General features: G+C 38.3%; 1 protein-coding gene across 2 annotated transcripts in view; it reads right to left on the reverse strand.

Moving 5' to 3' along the window:
• The window catches only part of CHD1 (chromodomain helicase DNA binding protein 1), a 75,943-nt gene extending 54,174 nt beyond the window's left edge, over positions 1-21,769 (reverse strand). For both annotated transcript variants that reach the window (XM_059175555.1, XM_059175554.1), the window contains exons 1-2: positions 21,633-21,769; positions 19,336-19,531 (exon numbers count right to left, since the gene is read on the reverse strand). In XM_059175555.1, the coding sequence (XP_059031538.1) occupies positions 19,336-19,388 (53 nt within the window). In that variant the 5' untranslated portion in view covers positions 19,389-19,531; positions 21,633-21,769. The remainder of the gene's footprint in view (positions 1-19,335; positions 19,532-21,632) is intronic.
• Between the last annotated feature and the right edge of the window lie 1,989 nt (positions 21,770-23,758).

Raw genomic sequence — 23,758 nt, forward strand, 5'->3', positions numbered from 1 at the left:
GACTGAATAGGAATCCAAGTGAGATTCACAAATTGTACTTGAATCATATTTTTTTAAGTTTCTTTCATTTTTTAAAGTTTTTATTTAAATTCCAGTTACTTATTATACAGTATAATATTAGTTTCAGGTATACAGTATAGTGATTCAATACTTCCAAACATCACCAGGTACTCACCACAAGTGCACTCCTAAACCCCATTGCCTAGTTAACTAATCCCCCCCCCCAACCACCCCACTTCTGGAAACCACCAGTTTGTTCTCTGGTTAAAAATCTGTTTCTTGGATTGCCTTTTTTCCTTTGCTTATTCATTTTCTTAAATTACACATATCAGTGAAATCATACGGTATTTTTTTTTCTCTGACTCTTTAAGTTTCCTTCATTAATTTGACAGTTCCCTCTTCGTTTTCTCTTGCGATTTATTTTGTGGAAGAAATTAAGTAGTTTTTCTTGCTTTTTCAGATTTTGCTAACTTCAACCCTTGTTATTAACATATTTTCCTGGCCCTTATAGTTCCTGTAAACTCTTAGATCTAGAGACTCAGATTCAAATTCAGCTTTCCTTAGAAAGAATAATTTTTGAGTTGTTATGGACTTCTATCAAAAGAATCTTAAGTTTGGCTGTCCTTTTTGAGTGAGGTTAAATTTCAGCTATGGCATTTTCAGCCTTATCTATTCATTACACAGTTTCCTATAAGCTCTGTATCTAATGTTTTTAGCAGCCATTGGTCATAATTGCTTTATCATCTATTTATTTAGAGGCAGTAAAATGGTGATCTATCTTTATTTACCCATTATATAATTTCATTAATAGGTGGAATACTTCTATAATGAGAAACTTTGGTAATTGTTAACCTTAAGGTACAGTTCATACATGAAAGCCATTTTCATTTCTCTTCCTTGTCAGTTTTGAAAGTTAAATTGCTAGCATCCTTTCCAAGTCAATCAATAATTTATCTGTCTCATTAACTCATGGATTTGAATTATCTGATGAATTTTAATCCACTGTATCATTGTTGATGTCCAAATTGTCCCATCTTTAGCCAACAGGAAACCCTGTTCTGAAGGGTTTATTAGTTCTGAAGTCCTTTTGACAAGAACTCAAGTACTCTTTGATAGCTTCCTCACTTTCTGGTCTGACAAGAAGAACCAGGCTCATCTTGCATATTTCAGAATATAATTCAGGTATTTCATCAAAAGCCCTGCTTCTGTTTAGATTAGAACTTAAATTTCAATCTGAGTCCTAACTGAGCCTATAACTAGCGATTGGTCACTGTTTTTAATTTTGTTTTCAGGGGCTCGTGCGTGGCTCAGTCAGCAAAGCATCTGCCCTGAGCTCAGATCTTGATCCCAGGGTCCTGGGATGCAGACTCCCAAAGGACTGCTCCCTCAGCAGGGAGCCCGCATCTCCCTCTGCCTGCTGCTTCCCCTGCTGTGCACTCTCTCTCTAACAAACAAAATCTTTAAAAAGTTTTGTTTTTAATGGAAGGTCCTAGAATAAATACTTTAAGAGACAATGCATTAAGAATTTATACTAGCGGGGCGCCTGGGTGGCTCAGTGGGTTAAGCTGCTGCCTTCGGCTCAGGTCATGATCTCAGAGTCCTGAGATCGAGTCCCGCATCGGGCTCTCTGCTCAGCAGGGAGCCTGCTTCCCTCTCTCTCTGCCTGCCTCTCCATCTACTTGTGATTTCTCTCTGTCAAATAAATAAATAAAATCTTTAAAAAAAAAAAAAAAAGATTTAAAAAAAAAAAAAAAAAGAATTTATACTAGCATTTCCAATTTTAATTTGCAGGGTTTTTATTTCTTTAGTTTTATATTTATAATATCACTTGGGTTGAGTTTTTTTGGTTCCAAAAAACATTAACAAAATTACTGTCTATCTTAGATTATATATAATAGTTCCAAAATAATACCGATATTATTAACATTATTACTAAATATCAAGATTTCTTTACAATTCTTTTTGTCCTTCAGGAATACACACTCCTAGAATCAAATTATTGTTTTAATGTCACCTGAAATAGTTTATTTCTATATAGCCACCAATTTGGCTTACCTACAGTCATTTGCTTTTTTTTCATTTTATAGACTACTTTTTTATTCATCTCAATTTAATCTTGCTTTATTATCTACTTGGGTCCAACTTGAATTTACAGAAGTTAGTTAAAATCTACTATCCATCCTTGTCTCCTCTATACTATGTCCTTTCTCCCTTATAGTTCTTTTTAAAAATTTTAAATTTATTTTCCCTTTTTTCAATGTAAGCAAACTGTGCTTAAGAAAGGTATGTTTCGGGGTGCCTGGGTGGCTCAGTGGGTTAAAGCCTCTGCCTTCGGCTCAGGTCATGATCCCAGTGTCCTGGGATCGAGCCCTGCATCCGGCTCTCTGCTCAGCGGGAGCCTGCTTCCTCCTCTCTCTCTGCCTGCTTCTCTGCCTACTTGTGATCTGTCTGTCAAATGAATGAATAGAATCTTTGAAAAAAAAAAAGAAAAAAGAAATGTATGCTTCTATCCCCTCTTTTATAAATAATCATTAACATATTAACACTATTAAATAAATGATATATTATATACATATATATTATTCTAGAGATCATTCCACAGCAGTAGATATGTTCCCCCTTCCTTCATACAACTGCACATACTCCCTTTCGTAGAATCATCACCGTTCCAGCTTGACCCTCAATGATGAACATGCTTTGCTTCCATTCCTGTGATATCACATTGATACAAAAAGATGGCCCTGTGCATATATCTTTTTGTATTTATGACAGTATATCCTCTGATTTGCTATTTATTAACCAATATAAAAACATCCACTTTGAAGTGTTAAATTTGTAATCACATAGCACCCAGATCCTGATAGCTAAGTACTATTCTACACTTATATGAACTGAGAGACCTTTCAGAAATGGCAGATTCTAGGGGTGCCCGGGTGGCTCAGTTAGGTGTCTGCCTTTGGCTCAGGGAATGATCCCAGAGTCCTAGGATGGTGCTCCACATCAGGTTCCCTGCTTAGTAGGGAGCACGCTTCTCCCTCTCCTCCTCCCCAATGTTCATGCTCTCTTACTCCCTCTGAAATAAATAAAATCTTAAAAAAGAAAAAAAAAATAGCAGATTCTTGGGACAGGAAAATAAAAGATGAATCTAAACTATCTTCCTATGCCAAAAAGCAAAATACTTGGAAAGGAAGGAAAAGCAAAAATGGGGACATGTTAAAAGAATAGGAAAAAAATAAAACAGGACACAGGAACCACCCTCAAGAAACTTTCATTGGCCAAACTGACCTGAATATCAAAAGAGATCATTAAAAAGTTATTCCCCAGTAAATAAAACAGGAATCCTTGAGTCCATTCTGATGATAAGTAGGTAGGTAGGTAGTTAACCAAGAAGAAAGACAGGGGAGGGTTCTGATAGGGCTCTGAATGCCAACTGATTAATGTGAACAGGAGAGCAGTGTTAGAAAATTACCATTTTGCAATCATTATAGAAAATAGGTTTAGGCAAGAATCGTCAATACAAGCTAAATCCAAGGAAAGAGTCTGATGAGTAGATACTTGTAGTTAATTTCTCAGAAACTGCTTTTTAGTATAACAGATAAATTTGAAAATAGTTGAAAAACCAGGTACCACCTTGTCCTGATGATCAAAACTAACATCAATAGGGACAGGCAGAAACATAAGCCTCTAGATATACTTTTGAGAGAGATGTATCATCACTTACACAGTATTCTAGCCAGGGATGCATATGGTAGACGATGCATAACTTAGATCTAATCATAAGTGAACATAAGACAAGCACAAATTGAGAAATACATTCTGTAAAATAACTAGCCTATCATCTTCAAAATGCTAATGTCATGAAAAACAAAGAGAAGTGTTACAGATTAAAGAGACGTGACAGCCAAATGCATTATGTGATCTTAGACTGGACCTGTACTGAAAAATGATAAGGATGATTGACCATAATGGAATAATGACTAAAGATTAAAGTATTATATCAATGTAAACTTTTCTGAATTTATTAACTATACATGGTTTCTGTAAAGGGGTACCTTTGTTCTTAGAAAATATATACTGAAGTATCAGTGCCTAAAGGGGCATGATTTTTGCAACATGCTCTTAAAAAATTCAGGAAAAATAAATATGTATTACATTATGTATCAAGTATTCAGATATGTATGTATAAAGGCAAAAAATTAAAAAGTAATGAATCTGGGCAAAAGATACACAAAGAATTTCTTGGTACTATTTTTGCAACTCTTCTGCAGTCTTCACTAGTATTCCTTCTCTATTTATCCTTCGCTTCTCCAATCAAGTTTTTCTAGATCTCCACTGATTACATAAGATACATAGGCAGGAAGTCTGGCACTTAGTACATTGCTTAATATAAGCCAGTTGTATCATAGGAGTGTTACTGCTTAAATCTATCTCTACTCTCTAGAACTCTATTTGACAGACTCAAAAAACATGTGACTCAATAAACAGTTAATACTACTACCTCTCTGCTTTTTACTCAAAAACATCATAAGCCTAAATCTTTTATGATTTTCTTGTTCTTTCCTCCTGGTTTCTCTGCTTCTATTCTTCTTTTTGGGTTTTTTTCTTTCTTAAGTTATCTAACTTAAAATTGTTAATGGTAAAATAATTTTGAAGAATCAGAATATTTAGAACACTAAAACTAGGTCCATTGTCCACATGCTCACAGTTGTCTATATCCAAGTAGCATTGGTTCCTTACAATGATGCCTATAATCACCAAATCTCTATATGATCTTCACTAGTCACCTCCCCCAAATAAGTATCTTATACCCAGACATCTTCATTCATTTACGTTATCTGCCTGGCCCTTATGGCCCTTTCTCTCATTTTACTCTAGACAAAATTTAATAGCACTTCATAGATTTCAAAATATCTTCATAACTATATTCTAATTTATCTTTGCAACAACAAGAAAAAGTGTCCTTGAAGGTACACATAGAAGTTTTTCTAGATTCTTTCCAGAGCAGGCAAGCCTTCCAGGGTCCCAACTTTAAAGAGACTTAATTCCCTAATCAAATACTTAATTTCAACTCCAACCTCAGCCTCCTATTCAGAGACCATGTATATTTACATCTTTTTTACATCTTCCCTGTACTGCCATGTTTGCTCAGAGCTTACTGCTCCCTCTGCTGACTTTAAGGTCTCTTTTGTTCTGGCACATGAAGGTTTTCTCTGAAGTTCAGCAATGCACTTACTTTTCGCCCATTTCCCCAATTTTATTTAGGATTCTCATGTGTTTGTGGGTAGGATATACTTTACTTTAGGAGAATCTATGTTAGCTCAGCCTTGCATATGACAGAATAGCAACACCACCTCCTTGTTCTGCGCTTTACTCTCCACTCAAATCAATCCTTTAAAGAAAATACCAAGGCCTAATGGGTAGATGAGAAGAACATATTTTCAAGTGAATAAACAAAGATTCTTATATATTACAAGGAAAAAAATGTTCAAGTATTTTTTTGCTTTTTTTATCACAGAAATTGGAAACTATGTCTGCAATGGCACATAAGGGAATAAAGAATAAAATGTGAATGATCTTCTAAGAAAATGGTAACAATGAGCAGCTGCTTTCCTTACCATCAGATAAAAGAAGAAACTGGCCCTGATAAAGGAACAGGAATAGACTGAAAAAGCCAAGAAAGTGGTATAGGACTGGGGGCGGGGGGAGAGAAGAAATAAAGAAAGAGTTATTGGTTGGATGCAAAAGTACCAAGGAGCAATAAAAAGAAACTCTCAAAACAATAGCAGGGAAGGAAAAAACAAAAGGCTGTGTATTCAAACATATATGTCAAACATATGCCTGTATCAAAGGCTTACATCAATGATTTCTCATTTTAATTCCATTAAATAATGTATTCTTTTATTTTCTTCTTTTGTCCCTAGGACATCAAACATCAAGATCTTCCTCCTTGTATATGCCATTTCCCCACTTTATCATTTTCAAAATTTTTTAAACTGGTCATAGTATTTAGATGGAGTAGACTCTAAGGAGGTAGGGCAGGAAAGCTATAGGATACACTGAAAAAAGGTAAACCGATTTTCCACAGAAATATTAATAGAAAGTTGTACGCCTGACAAACACAGTAATACATAAACAAAGAAATGTATTAACTATTTTAAGGAATAAACATATTGCACCAAATTCTTACTTCATGCCTTGTTCCCTCCCCTGATTACTGTTTAAGAGTCAAAACCATTCAAAAGGATTTCTTTGGGGGAATTCTGAAAGAATTTTTGAAAATTCAGAGCTAACCTGATGAGTGCTCTGAAGTTCAACTTTTTTTCCCCTAGCTTTCTAGCTCCTTCTTCTCATTGTTATTATATTTATATATGTACACCCTTTAGACAAGCCTCAAGTTTCTGCCACATGGAAATAATAAACATACTTAAGGATTACTGTGAAGATTAAAAGAGATATAAAGCATACAGTCTGATGTATTATAGGAACTCAACACTGACGACTATTAGGGAAAAAAAAAAGTTCTTTTTCCTGAGTTCAAGATCAGAATTATTACTCCAAGGACTACTTTAGCTGTTCTTCAGAATGTCATAACTGTCAATGTAGATATCTAAAATGCCTGTGAGTTAAACATACAGATATACTAAAGTTTTCAATACAAATTGCTTAATAAAAAAAGGAAACAGATCATAATTACTACTTGGTGCTCTGTGCCAGATCCTGGGTTCTAATTTAATCCTTTCACTTTCATATAATAAACAACTGAGGCTCAGAGAAGAGTAAGTGACAAAACCAAATACCAATACTATTGTAACAAAAGTGTACAAATGATGAATACATATAAAGAAAGAAAATTAAGAAAAATGAAAGCCGCTAATTTCTTAGTATGACAGGAGTGATTTATTTTGAAATAACATTTCTTTCTATTTGTGCCATATGTTTATATGCTCTTGCTCGTGTCTACTTGCTCCACCTCACTCACCCAGGATCCATTTTGTCTAACCTTTAGTAGTACATAACTGTCCTGAAGTTTTCACTGCTATATGTGCAGCTTTCAGCTAGATGTGGCCATGTAAACAGGTTCCATCCAACCAAAGGGATATGGCTAGAAGTGATATAGGATTTTTACATCACAGCCTTAACAAAGTGACTTGCCTTAAACCCTACCACTCCCTCCCCATTTTCTTCCTGCTGGCTGAAAATGGCAGCTCACAGAGCAAGAGAAGCCATGTATTAAGATTAGGAATAGCAAAGCTGTCCCACGGGCCACAGTACCTTAAAAACCCCAAGGGGTAAAGCTCATTGAGAATGAAAAAGAAGTAACTATTTTGAGCCCCTGTGTTTTGAGGATCAGGTCTAACTGAAAGAGAACAGTGTAAATTTCTGGCATAGAGAACACCTTAACTGGTTCTCTGATATACTATAATAGTGTTAATGTAATAAACATTTTTTGAAAGACTAAGTTCTGTACATAGATAATGTGAATTCATTGGCTCATCTCTTCGACAAACAAATACTGAGTAAGAATTTCTAGTAGATACATAATACCATGGGAAAAAGTAAAACTTTTGAAAATTAAAGATATAAAGATGGACTGATTCCTCATTAAAGAACTAGAGTTGAGGGAAATGGAATCAGGGGCAAGGCTTTGTGGAGGGAGTGATTTAGAGCTCAGTATAGGTAGTATTTCCCCTACTTTTCACTCTAGAGAATGATTCCTCTCTGAAGCAAGAGATAAAACTTTTGGCTCTAACATTACTCAAAATTATCATATCCTTTATGTAACCTTCTCCAGTTTCTCCAGGCACATCACTGTTCTAACCCACAAATTCACAATATTTTGCTCATATGTTTTTAGTAATGCCTTCGCAATATTGTAATTATTTGTATACATGTATCTCTTTTTAAAAAAAAGATTTTATTTATTTATTTGATAGAGAGAAAAAGAGCACAAGCAGGGAGCCAGCCAAGCAGGGCTCAATCCCAAGACGTGGAGATCATGACCTAAGCTGCAGGCAGAAGCTTAACCAAGTGAGCCATCCAGGTGCCTCATGTGTCTTTCTTCTAACTATATCCTGGAATTCATTAAGTCAGAGATTTCATTTTAGTTGTTTTTATAGACCATTATTCACTTCAACAGGACTAGAGAAAAAAAATATGGAAATCTGTATGTACTGAGGAAATACTTAAAACAACAACAAAAAAGTATTAGTGGCCAAAGGCAATGGCTTTCAAACTTCTTGGACTATTTCGTATATGTACAGTTCCTATCATGATGCAGTATACACATGCACGTGCATGCACACATAGGCATAAAAGTTTGATGAACTAGTATTCTAAAAAAGGTACACTGTATTTTCTATTCTAATTTACACTATTCTCTTTTAGTAAGAACGGATACTAATCCTTTAACATACTATGACCTACTATTTAAAATGTATTACCCTAGAGTAGTCATTTAAAAAATGAGAAGAGTTCAGCTAGATGATAACTGAGACCATACCACCTTTATTTTAAAATCTGTATCCACTTGATTTTATTATAAGCCATCAAATAAATACCAAAGGTTTGAGAAAACCTGGAATATATCTATCCATCTGCATGGTTCTGAAAACCAACTAATGCTGCTGCTATGGCTAAGGAACCCAACGGTTCCTTTTAGCATTCTATATTACCAATCCAAGTCAAAATGCTACTATAAACTCAAAGTACAGTATGTTTCTACCTCCAACTGAATAAACAATAATAAATCTGCTAGAATTAGATGCTAGAAAGGGTCACATTTAGCATGACTAATTTAAAAAATGACTGGGTTTAGTCATGTTGAATATGAGTTAGACAGTAAATTCAAAATTTCTCCACTAAACATTCAGAGAACCAGATGAGAAATAAAGGCTACTATATATACATTTGCAAGTCGCTAAATGTTAGTTTCGTAAAATACATACAAAATTTGTTATAATATTAATAACAATACACATCTCTAACTCTGTAATTTTGTTTTTTTTGTTTTGTTTTGTTTGTTTTTTTTAAATGGGGAGGAGAGAAAAGGAGAGAAGGAGAGAGAGAAATGGGGGGAAGGGTAGAGGTAGAGAGAGAATCCTAAGCAGGCTCCAGGCCCAGAGAGGAGCCCGACACTGGGCTCGATGTCACAACCCTGAGATCATGACCTGAGCCGAAATTAAGAGTCAGACGTTTAAAAAGTCTGAGCCACCCAGGTGCTCCTCAATTCTATAATTTGTAATTATAACAAGGAGATGAACCTTAACTATAATATTTGTTTTCCCCATTACTATTACCTATCATGCAGAAGTCTAACATACGTAGAAATTGTAGAAATTGTATTTCAAGGAAAACCTGAGTAGCTCAGTCAGTTAAGCATCTGCCTTCAGCCCAGGTGATGATCCCATGGAGTCCCACATTAGGCTCCTTGCTCAGCAGGGAGCCTGCTTCTCCCTCTGTCTCCTCCACCTGCCGCTCCCCAGCTTGTGCTCACTTGCTCTCTGATAGATAAATAAATAAAAACCTTTAAAAAATTGTATTTCAAAATAATCTTCAAAATAATTGAGCAGGTGGGAGGATTTTGAGATTAAATTAGATTGGCCATGAGATAAAATGTGAAGCTATATGATGTATACATGAGAGTTCATTTTACTACTGTCACTATTTATACATATGCTTAAAATTACCATTCACAACTTTTCAGTCAACACTAATAACAAAATAAATGTCTATATTTAAAAGTTTATTTTTAAAGAGATTATCCATTTGAGTAATTTGTTTTAAAAAAGATTCTTGGGGGCGCCTGGGTGGCTCATTTGGTTAAGCAACTGCCTTTGGCTCAGGTCATGGTCCCAGAGTCCTGGGATCAAGTCCCACATTGGGTTCCCAGATCCATGGGGAGTCTGCTTCTCCCTCTGACCTCCCCTCTCATGCTCTCTCTCAGTCTCTCTCTCTCTCTCTCAAAATAAATAAAAATCTTTAAAAAAAGGATTTTTGAAATTATGTATATGGTCTTTATTATGTCAATGAATACTACAGCAGAACAACTAAGTTCTCAGGACTATATGCTTTACTTTCCAACAAAGTTATTTGTAATTTGGTATTTCATCAGTCTGCAGATACACAGGAGTGTGCTGCACATAACAACTACCTCCATTTACTGTAAGCTGTTCAATTAAGAAAAAAAGTGAAATCATCAATGTAGTATAATATGACTGAGATAAGCTACTGAACACTAGTTCAATCCTTTGGTATAAAATATAGGGTAAAACTGGAATAAAGAAATTATTTATATTTTTCATACTCATATACAACTGTAATTCTTTTCTTATAAAATTTCCTTTCAGATCAAACTTCCTCCTTTTATTAATGGAAGATTTACTCAATTAGAAATGGGAATACTGTAGTAGTTGCATCGAATGGCAATAATCATACTATAATCTACTTCAAGCACAAAAAGAATAGTCTCCTTTCGGGATATTCAGACTAACTCCACTCTTGTCCTATGGCCCCATCCCTTCACATAATAGCTCTTCAGCACAGTATTTACTGCCATCTAACAACATTTTCCTGGGTATAAAAGTTACTCTGCTTTTCCCCTAAGCCTGTCAAAATGCCTCACCATCATAAAAGCCACATTATCAGAACTTTAAACATGCAGAAAATCTAAGATCATCACAGGTTTACACATCTCTTTGAAAAAACCAAAATTCATTCTAACACTGGGCTTGATAGAGAAACTAACCACTTGTGGGCACATGGTGGCTCAGTTGGTTAAGCAACTGCCTTCGGCTCAAGTCATGATCCAGGAGTTTCAGGATCAAGTCCCACTCTGGGCTCCCTGCTCAATGGTGAGTCTGCTTCTCCCACTGACCTCTACCCTCTCATGCTTTCTCTCTCATGGTCTCTCAAATAAATAAAATCCTTAAAAAATAATAAACTAACCATTTGCCTTATGACCAAACTTCTCTGACTCCCACCTTTGAACTGCAGCACACTATTACCTCTTTGTATTAACTATAACCACTTGATACTGCAAATATTTAAATCTGGTTTCTTTCTTCACTATAAACTTCACAGGAGAATCTCCAATTTTAACATCTCATGCAATCTACCACAAAGTTGATGCTTAATCATCTAAATTAAGCGTATGAAGACAGAGAACTGTACTTCTGAAAGCAGAAATGAGAGATGTGAAATAGCTAACATGAATGGTTTTCATTAGAAAAGAGCTTCTCACTATTTTTGTGCCTTATGTCTCATCTCTGAGAGATAGGTACTGTAGACACTAGGTGCCAGAAGCCAGTACTGTTTAGCCAGAGCTTACCATCTTTGTACTTCATTCTCAATGATAGCTTAGATCTCAATCTATCCACACCAAAGTACTCTGAAGTGCAGTTTAACATTTAAAGCTGACTTTTGACTAAGCAGTCACCTCATATCACAGCGACAGATAAGATACCTTTAACTATAAACAGCAATTTTTTCAGTCTTCATATGTAAGAACTTGATTCCAGTACAATAAATTTCTGGAGTACCTCTTTAAAACCAGTGGCTCTGACAACCCGTTTACGTGGGTATTACTCTGTTAACACATGTTACATTTGTTCAGCTATCCTTCTCTTTTTCTCCTTCCTTCACTTAGGACTAAACCATTCAATAACTTCAGCATAACACTGAATAAACATCAGACTGGAGAACTGCAAAGCCAGCATGTCCAACACATTATTAGGGAACTTACACTTATTTATTGGGGGACTATGACTCTGTAAAAACTTTCCTCTCCATCCCACTTCTGACTATATACTATTTGTTCTTGCTTCTTTCCACACTACATCATTTCTTACCATTAAGGTTACAAAAATTAAAGAGTTCCATGAAAACGTCCCATATAGCCCATTACATTACTCTAGCACTTTGCTCAATTCCATTTTCTTCCACCTCATTTGTTTACCTATATGGTTCCAAGAATCTGAACATACCTAATTGTGTGTTAAAACCTAGCTACCGCATTATCACCTCTAAATCATAATAATCTTTCTTCATTAACACGGCATGATACTGAAGGATCCCAGGTGAATAGCTTCTCCTATATGTATATGAATTGAATATGCATATACATCTCCTGGGAATCTTGTCAAAATGAAAATTCTGATTCAGCAGATCTGGGTCAAAGATGGGAACTTTTAGGGTGAAGGAACAATTCTGCCCAGTAATGGAATAGTGGATAAATGATTCTGTGAATTTTTTAAAAACACATGAAACTGCATATCAGAGAGTAAATGTAATATATGCAACTTTAAAAGATCAACCCATGTGACCGAAGAACAGAGAATGGAATGCAAACTGTGCCAAATGACTCTAACTTTATTACAAATTTATGACAACCACACTGAAGAGGGTGGCAGGAAGAAACTAACATTAGTAACTTTAGAAAACAGTGTTTTGACTAGAAACTGTAAGGCTAAATATCATATAAACTGTATACTGTACATAAATACTGTATTATAGTTGATAAATTTATTTCTTCTGGGACTGTGGCCTAAAAATTCTAAAACTGCTTTATCTGCATCTGATCTTGAAGTACATGATGGGATGGTGGTTGATAAAAGCCATGTTTCTCCCTGAAGGAGACTGCAGTTGTAAAGGAGCAAGAAAGAGGGGCGCCGGGTGGCTCAGTGGGTTAAAACCTCTGCCTTTGGCTCAGACCACGATCTCAGGGTCCTGGGATAGAGCCCGGCATCGCAGAGAGCCTGCTTCCCTCTCTTTGTTTCTCTCTGCCTGCCTCTCTGCCTACTTGTGATCTCTGTCTGTCAAATAAATAAATAAAATCTAAGAAAGAAAGAAAGAAAGAAACAAACAAACAAACAAGAAAGGAAGGTTAGGATGAATCCTGTAGTACAGAATTAGACATCAATACAAACTCATGTCCACCTTAATATGCATACTGATAGAGATGCACAGATATACACAGATATACACTAGAGATACGTAGATATACATGGTTTAGTATATATACATATACTATCTAGCTTATCTGTTTTTTCCACTGAGAGGACCTAGAAGCAGAGATACCTGGGTAGCAACAAGCATACCTAGCACCCAAGTCTTGGTTTCTAATACCCTTTTCTCCAATAAAAGGATCCAGGGCTCTCTTCAATCCAGGGCTGATTCTAGGGCAAAAAGATAGAGGAGTATGTAAAAAGGATACAGAGGCAAACTGGAAAGATAGCACCCAATGGGCAAGGCTAGAACAATTTGAGCAACAAAATAAACCACTACTGGATTATAACCCAAAGCATAAAATTCACATATGGAGGTCCAGGCTTCTATAAATGAATGAGTAAACAGAGGAGAAAAGACTTCTTTACAGAAGAACTCCACTTAATGTATACAGATACTCTCTGTCAGTAGGAGATGGAACTTAATTCCAACCTTCCCCCAACCATTTGAGAGAGGGCTAGACATAGTCACTTGCTTCCAAAGCATACAGTGTGAGAAAAAAAAAAAAAAGCAGCAACTTAAAATAGAGAACCCCGGCAAATATTATGTTGGCTATGTGATGATGGTTAATATCATGTGGATACTACGCTTCCCATGTATGTGACTAGAAGAGCACTTCATCTCTGTGATACTCTTTCCAAAAACTGATAACCCCAGTTTATCCTAATAAAAACATCAGATAAATCCCAACTGGGGGATATTCCATAGGATACCTGGCCAGCACTTTAAGACTTAAGGAAATCAACAAAAAACAAACTCTCACAGACCAAAGGATACTATGGAGAGTTGACAACTAAATGCAACATGGTACCCTGGATTGAATCCTGGAACAGAAGTGGCATTAATGGAAAAACCAATGAAATCCAAGTAAAGTGTGGAATTTAGTTAGTAGTTTTTTAAAAAAGATTTTTAAAAATGGCTATAAATCTGGTTTCCCCTTCTGGAGAGTAGGAATCATAATACTGCATACATCACAGGAGTTTTATGAGGATGAACTATGATAAATTCATGTAATAATCTGTACACTACGTGTACCATGCCTGGTTCAGTCAGAGTAAGAGTTCAATAATCATTGCATGCCACATTATTATCGATTCAAAAGAAACGAAATGTACTCAATCTCTTGCTGGCATGGGCCATGACACCATCCTTTGGGGGTTCCCAGGAAAAAAAATAACAACATCAGTAACAAAAGTAAGTGGCTAGATGATGAATGACTCCAAACAGTTCCGTGTGTGTGTGTGTATGTGTAGCTATACACACACACACAGGAATTTAACATGAACAAAAATCACTTGGAAATCTTGTTAAAATGAAGATTCTGATTCAGGGGGACAGGGTTGGGCCCAAGGTTGTACATTTCCAACAAATTCACAGTTGATGCCACTGTTATTGGTCCAAGGACTATAACTGGAACTTTAACTTTTCTATTTATGCATTTTTTTAATTTTCTCTAAAAAAGATAAAAAGATAAAAGGTTTTTCTTATTTATTCTTTACCTCTTCCCTACAAAGAAATACTCTTGTTTTTTCTATTTTATTTTTTAAAATATTTTATTTATTCATTTGACAGAGAGAGAGAGATAACAAGTAGGAAGAGCAGCAGGCAGAGAGAGAGGGGGGAAGCAGGCTCCCCGCTGAGCAGAGAGCCTGACGCAGGGCTCAATGTCCAGACCCTGAGATCATGACCTGAGCTGAAGGCAGAGGCTTAACCCACTGACCCACCCAGGTGCCCCAATACTCTTATTTTTAAAAACAGAACCATACCAAATGTAACCCATCACCATGATCTTAAATCAGCAACTACCTTAGAAGTATAAAAAAGGGACAATTACACATTAACATTTGCCTCCACATTATCTCATGCCTATGCAGATAAAAGGAATATATTTGAACCTCAAATCATACACAATTCTCTTATCCTTACCAGTTGAAAGTCTCAAAACTTTACAGTAACCTAGATTAATTACAATCCTAGACAATACTATGAAAATTCTAATTCAGTAAACTGTACTTGGGAGAGAGAGTAACCTATTAAGTTCCTGCTTAACAGTTTATTCAATTTTCAAAATGTTAAGAAATGGTACTTAATGTCAGATCATCTAGGATCAAGTATAGGATATTTGAGGAAAGAAAAAACTAATAGGAAAAAATGAAATTACATAGAGCTGAAAAACAGGGATTAACAGAAAATGGTGTAAAAGAGCCATACTTCCCTGCAAATAATTACATCATGGGAAAATTTAAAAAAACAGTTTCCTTAACTGAATGATTTCTAGCCATTCCGGTTTTGTGATTTCATGTTTTCCTGCCTTTCTTAAAATATTTCTTAGCAGAAACATTTGAAATTTAAGAATGAACTTTTTTTAAAAACTCTGAGATAACTGCAAAGTCAGCTCAGAAAATACCATTTAACTGGTATAGCCTTTAAAAATCATTCAAGTTTACTTAGTGAAAAAAAACTGACTTTGATGACAACAAATCTTTCTGGTATGAATGTACATAAAGGCAACACATCAAAAATGGTGTACCATAGTAGTTTTCAACAAGACACTAACAAATAAATACATGGTAAAGAAACATGGCCTGTGTTCAAATTAACTTTGACTTGGTGTTAATAAATTTAACAGGTCCTTTTTTTTTTAATTCTTTTTTTTTAAGATTTTATTTATTTATGACAGAGAGAGAGATCACAAGTAGGCAGAGAGGCTGGCAGAGAGGGCGGGGGGGGGGGGGGGAGCAGGCTCCCTGCTGAGCAGAGAGCCCATGCAGATGTGGGCTCCATCCCAGGACCTGGAGATCAGGACGTGAGCGGAGGGCAGAGGCTTAACCCACTGAGCTGCCCAGGTGCCCCTTAACAGGTCCTTTAAACTAGGGGGCTTCTCAAAGCCTTTTAAAGAAGCTGAATTTCTATAAAAGGAGATTTTCATTTAGAACATTTCCACTGATCATATTTCCTACTCTTTGCTTACAAGAAATACTTTAAAAGTTCAGATCCAGTTATAGTTATTTGAACTATAAAACATTAACAAAAATATTTTCCATAAAGCCAAGGAAATTTGTGTGCCAGAGTTCTTCAAAATAAATATAAAATTTACACACATATATATTTAAAACATACGTAAATATTAAATCAAGCATTGTTAATGCTATGAAAAGCTATAATGAAATAAAGAATTCTAGGAATCAGGTTAATAAAGCTCAACTGCCAGCCACAGATTCACCATAACAATGGTTAAGACCATTGCAGCACATCAATAACAGTCTCCCTCACTCTGTAAAAATTTTTCAAGAGCATCATATTTAGATGCTAATTAAAGTAATTCAAATAAATTATCAAATTTACATGTACAATTTTAGATTATTAAAAATTAATCTGCAGGCTAGGAGAGAATTTGTTCTGAGTAGCAAAATGTGACTGTATATTTACATGTACAATTTTAGATTATTAAAAATTAATCTGCAGTCAAGGAGAGAAATTGTTCTGAGTAGTAAGATGTGACTATGTATTTCTGGTCTTCATCCACAAATTATTCCAGGATTAAATCATTCAAGAGAACTTTAAAATAAAAAGTCTAACCAGAATTTGGAAAACTTGATTTTTTTGTTTGTTTGTTTGTTTTTTCCTCAAACCTACATAGCCAAGAATCAGTACTTTGAAATCTTCCAAAAACATCTTTAGAAAGCTTAACTTCAGTTATATAATAAACTTTGTGCTGAGTTTAAACTGATGTGCAGGTGCATCCTGACCCACATTTCTTTGTAAATAAGTTTCAAAATTGTCAGTTATAGCATAGCTAAAGAGACATCTTCCTGTGTACTCTTCCTTCTTTCAGTCAGTGGTCATAGACAGCTTTCCACATGGAAACAATCAAAAACCATTTTTTAGTAGAAAGCTAATTATAACATCTAAAATTGTCAAATGACTCCTTGCTTAATTTTATTTCATTTTATAATGGAATTTCCACAAAGGAAGAAAGAAAATCTAAAGCAAAAATCCATTTAAAAATTCTACCTAATAAAAATCAAGTTTTACTTTAAAAACTATTTACAGTATGTATCAATTTTAAAAGCAGAGCATATTTCTCCTCTCTTCACTCTATAGTAATATTCATAGTTACTAGAAGTGTTCTGTTTTTTTGCGGGCAGGAGGTGGCTGGGGAGAATGGTGGTTGAGGGTTGTTAACAATGACAGTGGAGCAAAGGAAAAAGACAGCATAACAGCAGTAAGGAAGAAAATGAAAGCAGATGAGAAGCAGGTCTCCCTCCTGATAAATACCAAGGCAGTTGCAGGAGCAAGATAACTTGACAACCACACTTCTCAGAAGCATGTAAAACCTGTATACTAGAAATAGTAACTCAGAATAATTAGGGAATATGATTTGCAGTTATTTTAAATAAGTATGCGTTGCAAAAGATTCCTTTAAGTACATCTGATTTCACAGGGTTTAACTTTTTTCACTTATACTACCAAATCTATCTCACTGCTCCCCTCTAGATATGGCAGCAAAATACATAAAACATTATTAGAACAAATGAGGGCTCAGAATGTAACAGCACATGACCTCTCTGAATACTCAACTAGAGGATTTATTTTCAAGAGTCTTATTTCATAGTTTGTGAGTAGTTTAGTTCCTGTGTTTCCTCTAGAAAGTTCTACCTCTTAACCATTTCATTGTTCACTAACAAATAAAAGAATGTGTACAATCACTTACTATAGTCAATTTACCTGTAGAGATTTGAATCAGACATGAGATTCAAAACTCTTCCAATTTAGCCTCTCAATTCTGTTGATTCTTCAACTCTTATTGTCTAAAACCTTATTATACTTTGTAAATTAAGTAGTGAGGTGAAACTTCAAAATCATTTAGTTCAATTCTTTTTTAAAGTTGAGATCGTTCAGAGAACTAGTTAATGCAGTATCAGCTCAGGTTTTGTAATGTTTAGACCAATACCTGTTCAACTAAACAATGCTGCTTTCCATAATTGTTCCTTTCTCTCTATGATGTTTTTGTTATACAAACAGTCCACCTGTGAAAGCTGATAAACTAAAGTACACCTAGCATGACCAGAAAACACCAAGTTTCAAGTCATATAGTAGTAACACTGCTTTCTCTTCTACCAATATTATTTCTGCAACCCTCCCAACTACCAAAACTTTCCTGTTTCTTGTCCATCACATTTCTCTACCACCATAATTAAAGTTCCAGTTATGTAGTATTCTATGGTACCTAAAACATGATGCTAATCATAGTAAGCAAATACTGAGTGCTCATTATATCAGAACTACTTTAAGCCCCTTCTACAGAACACTTCACTATTCTCAACTTTAAGATAAATAATACTGTAATTCATATTCTATAAGTGAAAAAGACAAAACCTCAGAGGTAAAGTCATCTGCCCCAATTTATACAACTAATAAAAAGTAGAACTGGGGAAAGTAATCAGGGGGTCTGACTCTGATGTTCACACCTGATCTCTACTGATAAGTGTATATAACTATATGGACTCCATCAATGTGCAGGTAACTCAAAATCTGGGGGCTACAGAAGAATTTAAAGTCTTTGTATTGAAGAGGTTTCTTACACATTAAAATAGCTTAATACGTCTTATTCCCATTAACTATGTCTTCTTTGCAAAGACATGGCTCAAGTAACTCATTCATACATAATTAAAACTGAAATTTAAAAAGAAAATCAGAGGGGTAAAAAGGGTTGCAGCAATATTCTAACAAATGTCCCAATCGGCATTGGCAAAAAGAACTTTTGCACTGATAGAAATGTTTTCTATCTGTGCAACAGATCATGGTAGCCATTAATCACATGTGGCTTTCAGCATTTGAAATGCATCCAGTATGACTGAATGATTACATCTTGAATATTCTGTAATTTTAAATAGTTCAAATTTAAATAGCCACATGTGGCTAGTAGCTACTATACTGTACAGGAAATGTATGGATGACAAAATGCCAGAAAAAAGGTGAGTAAAGAACTTCTTATTGCCTTTATTTGGAGAGTGCACCAATAGTCAAAGCTATTTAAGGGTCTCTTTTTACTTGGTCTAGTTTCAATAACTGACCAAATAATATACACTTCCAAAGAGATTTAAGTCACCTAAACTTTCCATATTTAAATTCAACTTTGTATATCCCAATAAAAAAAAATAAAACCTGTATTATCAACAAAACTTCATATATCAGGAAATTTCTTTTTTACTGTTTGGATAACTCAGAGGAAGAATCTGATCTGGAAACTCTGCCACCTACTAGGAAAACTAAAGAGTCATGCAAGTTTTACATTCTCTTCATAATAAATAGTTGTAATAAAGTGCTTACCTTGATTCTCCACTACTGTTTCTAACACTTTCTTCATCACTGTGTCCATTCATTGTAAATACCAAGAAGTTTTAAAATAAAATATAAATCTTCCCAGTTTAAAAGATGAATACAAATATGAACTCCTTAAACATCAGAAATTCACAGATGAATTTTCTCCAACATTCATAGGCTTCCTGGGCCCTTTTTGATTCACCTAAAGAAAATATATTGAGAAAGTAAGAAAATTACCTATAGAGGAAAAGATGAGTAAGTCTATCTGGAACTTATACAAACCTACCTAAGACAATTAGAAATGGTAAGGGAGGAGTAGGGGTCTTTCACTCAAAATACTTAGGCTTCTATTAAATACATTCCTGACTACTTACTAGAATTTAGTACCACTGTTTATTTTTGACAGAAGAAATTAAAATACATGTGGAGTGATAAGACTTTTAGACTGACTGCAACTGTGTATCAATGCACATATATAAACATTCTAAACAGATAACTAAAACAAAGTGCTAGTATGTAACATATACATATCCCAAGAACAGAAAATGAAGTCTCATTAGACTTATTAGATACTTGGTCAAACAAATGGCAGGGGGGGGGGGGGAGGATTACCTTTAATCAAGCACTAATTCCTATTACCCAGAACTTCATATACCCAAGTGGGGGAAAGTTTTGAAAATGCTCACATGAGAACAGAATAGAAGTGTATCATATAATTTCAGGGGAAAATGTATAGGTCAAAACAAATGTGTTCCTTTCACAGGTAAACCAAGAATGGAGAGATAAAATGTAAATAGTAGTTATCCAGTCTGGACTTGCAGCGGCTCCATTAAAAAAAAGGAAAAAAGTAATAGAATATACACTAGGATTAATTAAGAAATGGGCTTGGGGTAGAAATCATGAGCCAAGACACAGCATTTCCACCTTTCAAGATTTCAGTCCAACCCCGGAGAGTCACCTACAAGCCATCCACGAATAAACAAAGGAGATCTCTGGCAGGGGAGGGAGAGGAAGAAGCGGGGGAAGGAGACGTCAGATCCTTCCCCAGCCAGAAAGTACCGAGACAGGCGCCTGAGAGCAGAGCTGTCTGCCGACCTCAGCAAAGAGAATTTACTCCTACGATTATTTCCACTCCACAAAAAAGAGGGGGAAAATACGCTGTTGTCAACCCAATTATAGTAAACTCTGCATCTTGATCGGAATTTTATTTCTCCAGAGACTACAGTCCAGTAGACTGCAAGAAACGGTCATCCAAAAAGTAACTATTCCATGCAACATTTATTCTTAACGTTAAATATTAATTCCAACTAGTCAAAGACCTTTACTATTAAACAATTATGTCCTAAAAACCTAGGTACTCGAACAAACTGCCGCTTACCCAAAGTCTCTCTTCAACGAGAAAGTTCACAACTCTTTTCGCTCTTTCCTTTTCACTCCTTTCGCCCCTCAAAATGGCTTTCTCCGTACAGTGAAACTTCCTTTTCCCCCTCATCTTCCTTCTCCGACTAAGTCCTCTTTCGGAGACTTAAGGGTGTGAGAAACACCCTTAAGTTCTGAAGCTCCAGGCGCCAGCAGCTCTGTCCTGCCTTTCACGCGTCCTAACAATGACTCTTTCCCCTAAGACGCTAAACCTCTTTGAATCTTCCTTCTCTGCGCCTTGTAACAGTTGCTCCGCTCCTGCTAAGTTTTCAACGCGGTCCTCGAAAGGAGGCTGGAAACCTTCCTCCTCCCGCATCCGTACTTTGCAGCTTCGCTCCAATCAGCCACCCAACCAGATGCACAACACCCCCCCACCACCACCCCCTCCACCCCTATCCCTCTCCCGGCCTTCATCCCGGTCCCGGGGTCTCTCTTCCCGCCTCAAACTTCCCGCAGACCCGCCCCGCGCCCTCCCGGGCTCGCCCGGGCCGCCGCCCCCTCCCCCTCCCCGCCGCTCCCCACGTGCTGGGAGTCCGGGTCGCGGCGGGACTAAAGCACCCGGCAAGTGCTCGCCGCTCTGCCCTCGCCGCTCTCCCCTCGCGGCCCGGCCAGCCCCAAGCCGAGGAGGCCCAGGCTCGGCTGCCCGGCTGCCAGACCGTCCGGCGCGAGGATGCGCTCTTTGGCGCCGGCCTGCGCTCGCCACTCACACGCCCCCTGTGCTCCGAGCCCGTCAGCCACTGCCGGCCCTCTCAGAGCCGCCCCGGCCTTCGCCCGGCGCTCGGCCTCTGGGCCGCCGCCCGGGAACCGCGCCGCCCCCGCCCTCCGCCTGGCCGGCTCCCGTCCTCCCCGCCACATCCTGACCCGCCCGCCGCCCCCTTTCTTACCGGCGGGCGTGCAGGCTTCGCGGGGCGGAGGGAGCCGACTCGATCGGCGGCCTCCCCCGCGCCCGGGCCCGCGGTCTCTGCCGCTAGTGAGTCCTCGGGCTGCGGGCGTCTCGGGGTAAGCAGGAGTCCGTGAGAAGGAGGGGGAAGGGGAAGGACGCGGAGGGGAAGGGGAAGCCCCGGGCCGCGGCACCAACGCGCGATCCCCTGCGGAGCGGATCCAACAATCAATTCATTATTGAAGCACCAACGGCGAAGGCAGCAAAAGCCAGAAGTAACGAGCAGTCGTCGTCGCCGCGGCCACGCGCGCGCTCCCGCTCCCGCCGCTTATCGGCTCCCGGCAGCCGCCATGACGCCGAGAGAGCGAGCGCAACCGTCTCCGTCGTAGCCGCCTCCGCCGCCGCCACCACCGAGGTCGCCGTCGCCTCCGCCTCCCGCGCGACGTAAGCTCCTCTGCTCACTCCCCTTCCCCACTGCGCGCGAGGCGGGCCGGCGGGCGAACGAGCGCGCGCACGCCGAACACCTCCGGCAGGCGCGCGGGCGGTGGGAGGGGCCACGTTGTGGAGTCGTGGGGTCTAGAAGGAAAGCTATTGGTGCTGAGGCGGGCCAAGGGTGAGTGCGCGCACGCGCGGGAATGGGAGCGCGCACGCTGGCCGCGCGGAGGCCGCCGGACTCTGGCCACGACCGTGGGTTGCTGATCCTTGCTCGGGCGCCCTCTCTTAGAGGCCGGGAGTTGAATTCCGGGAAGTGGGAGCTGCAGGCTCGCTCCGTGCGGGTATGGACGCTACTGTCACTCGGAACGATTACGCAAGGACATCGCGACTGAGAGACTGAGAAGCTACGGGGGAAGCCGGGGGGTGGGGAAACGCTAAAAACTACGTTGGGGCTGGGGTGCCGCGGGGGGGCCAAGTTGGATAAGCCGAGGGAGCAGGGGCTTGCGTGGAACCTGGTCGCCCAGGCCCCAAACCATCACTCCCTCCGACCAGTCTGAGCGCCTGTCCAGAGGGGTGGGGAGGGGGCTGTGCGTCACACCAGGCAGCTTGGGAACCCAACTGTTGGGCAACTGTGGTCACCTCCGGCCGCCTCCTACGCTTAGGTGGCCCGTGACACGGGCCCCCTCCGGGGTCTGATACCCCGAACGGGCGGGGCTCTTGAGGAGATGGGGGAAAATAGAGACCGAGTTGTTGACCTCCTGTGACACTTCATCTGTGGATAGCCTTTGTCTGGTTCAGTAAAAAACTTTTACGACCTTCCCAGGTCTCTCTTCCTGGAGGGCGGGGTGGAGGGTGCGGTGCGGACTCGCAATAGAAAAGCAACTCTGGGTTGTTAGTAACTGTGTCGGTTTAACCTGCTGCAATTTAGTTGACGGTTTCTTTCATAACTGTAGCTGCGGGCCTCAGTTACAACCCTTTGTAAGTGTGGAAGGAAACACCTTTCTAGCATGGTGGTGTCTGGCTTCACTCTTCTTGAAAGCATTTTTAAAATCAAAATTCTTTTTATACTTCCCCCCCCCCCCCCCAGTTCATGGATCAGTCTTGACTCACTGGAGGTTAATGATAACTAATGATAATCAGAGAGGTTAACTCTCTAATCCTATTCGCCACTGATTGGATTTGGTGCAAAGTCCCAGCTTCCAAACCAAATGAGTTTGAATGCGGTAGCTGCATTCCCAAAATAATTCTTTTCGTCTGTAGAAAATTGTCATGTTAGTCCGCCAGCTGTTGAAACAGTTTGATTTAAAGCCTTCGAAAAGATCTCAAAACATAATTCCAAATATGTGTTCATTGTATGGAAGTGTATTCACCCGTGGGAAGTAGGGAAAGGCAAACAAGTATACATGGTCTTCTCGAAAAAAAAAATGTTTATTATGAAGTGGTAAAATGTAACACTACCTTTTCTTTTGTCCTGGTTATTAAAGAGCTGTAGTGCTGGGTTGTGAAGAATAAGATTATAACAAATATCCATTTCTAAAGTCCCTAAAAGTAGGAACTAACTGCTAGTTTTTAATGTTATGCTTTGAAAATAGGGTAAAGGTGCTTTAACAATAGGGTCTTCTTGTGCCTCAGACTAATTTCTTTATTGGATTAATAGTAAAAGGAAAGTAAAAGGAAAAAGCCCCAGAAAAACAT

Source organism: Mustela lutreola, chromosome 5 (assembly GCF_030435805.1).
Source record: "Mustela lutreola isolate mMusLut2 chromosome 5, mMusLut2.pri, whole genome shotgun sequence".
Lineage (NCBI taxonomy): Eukaryota > Metazoa > Chordata > Mammalia > Carnivora > Mustelidae > Mustela > Mustela lutreola.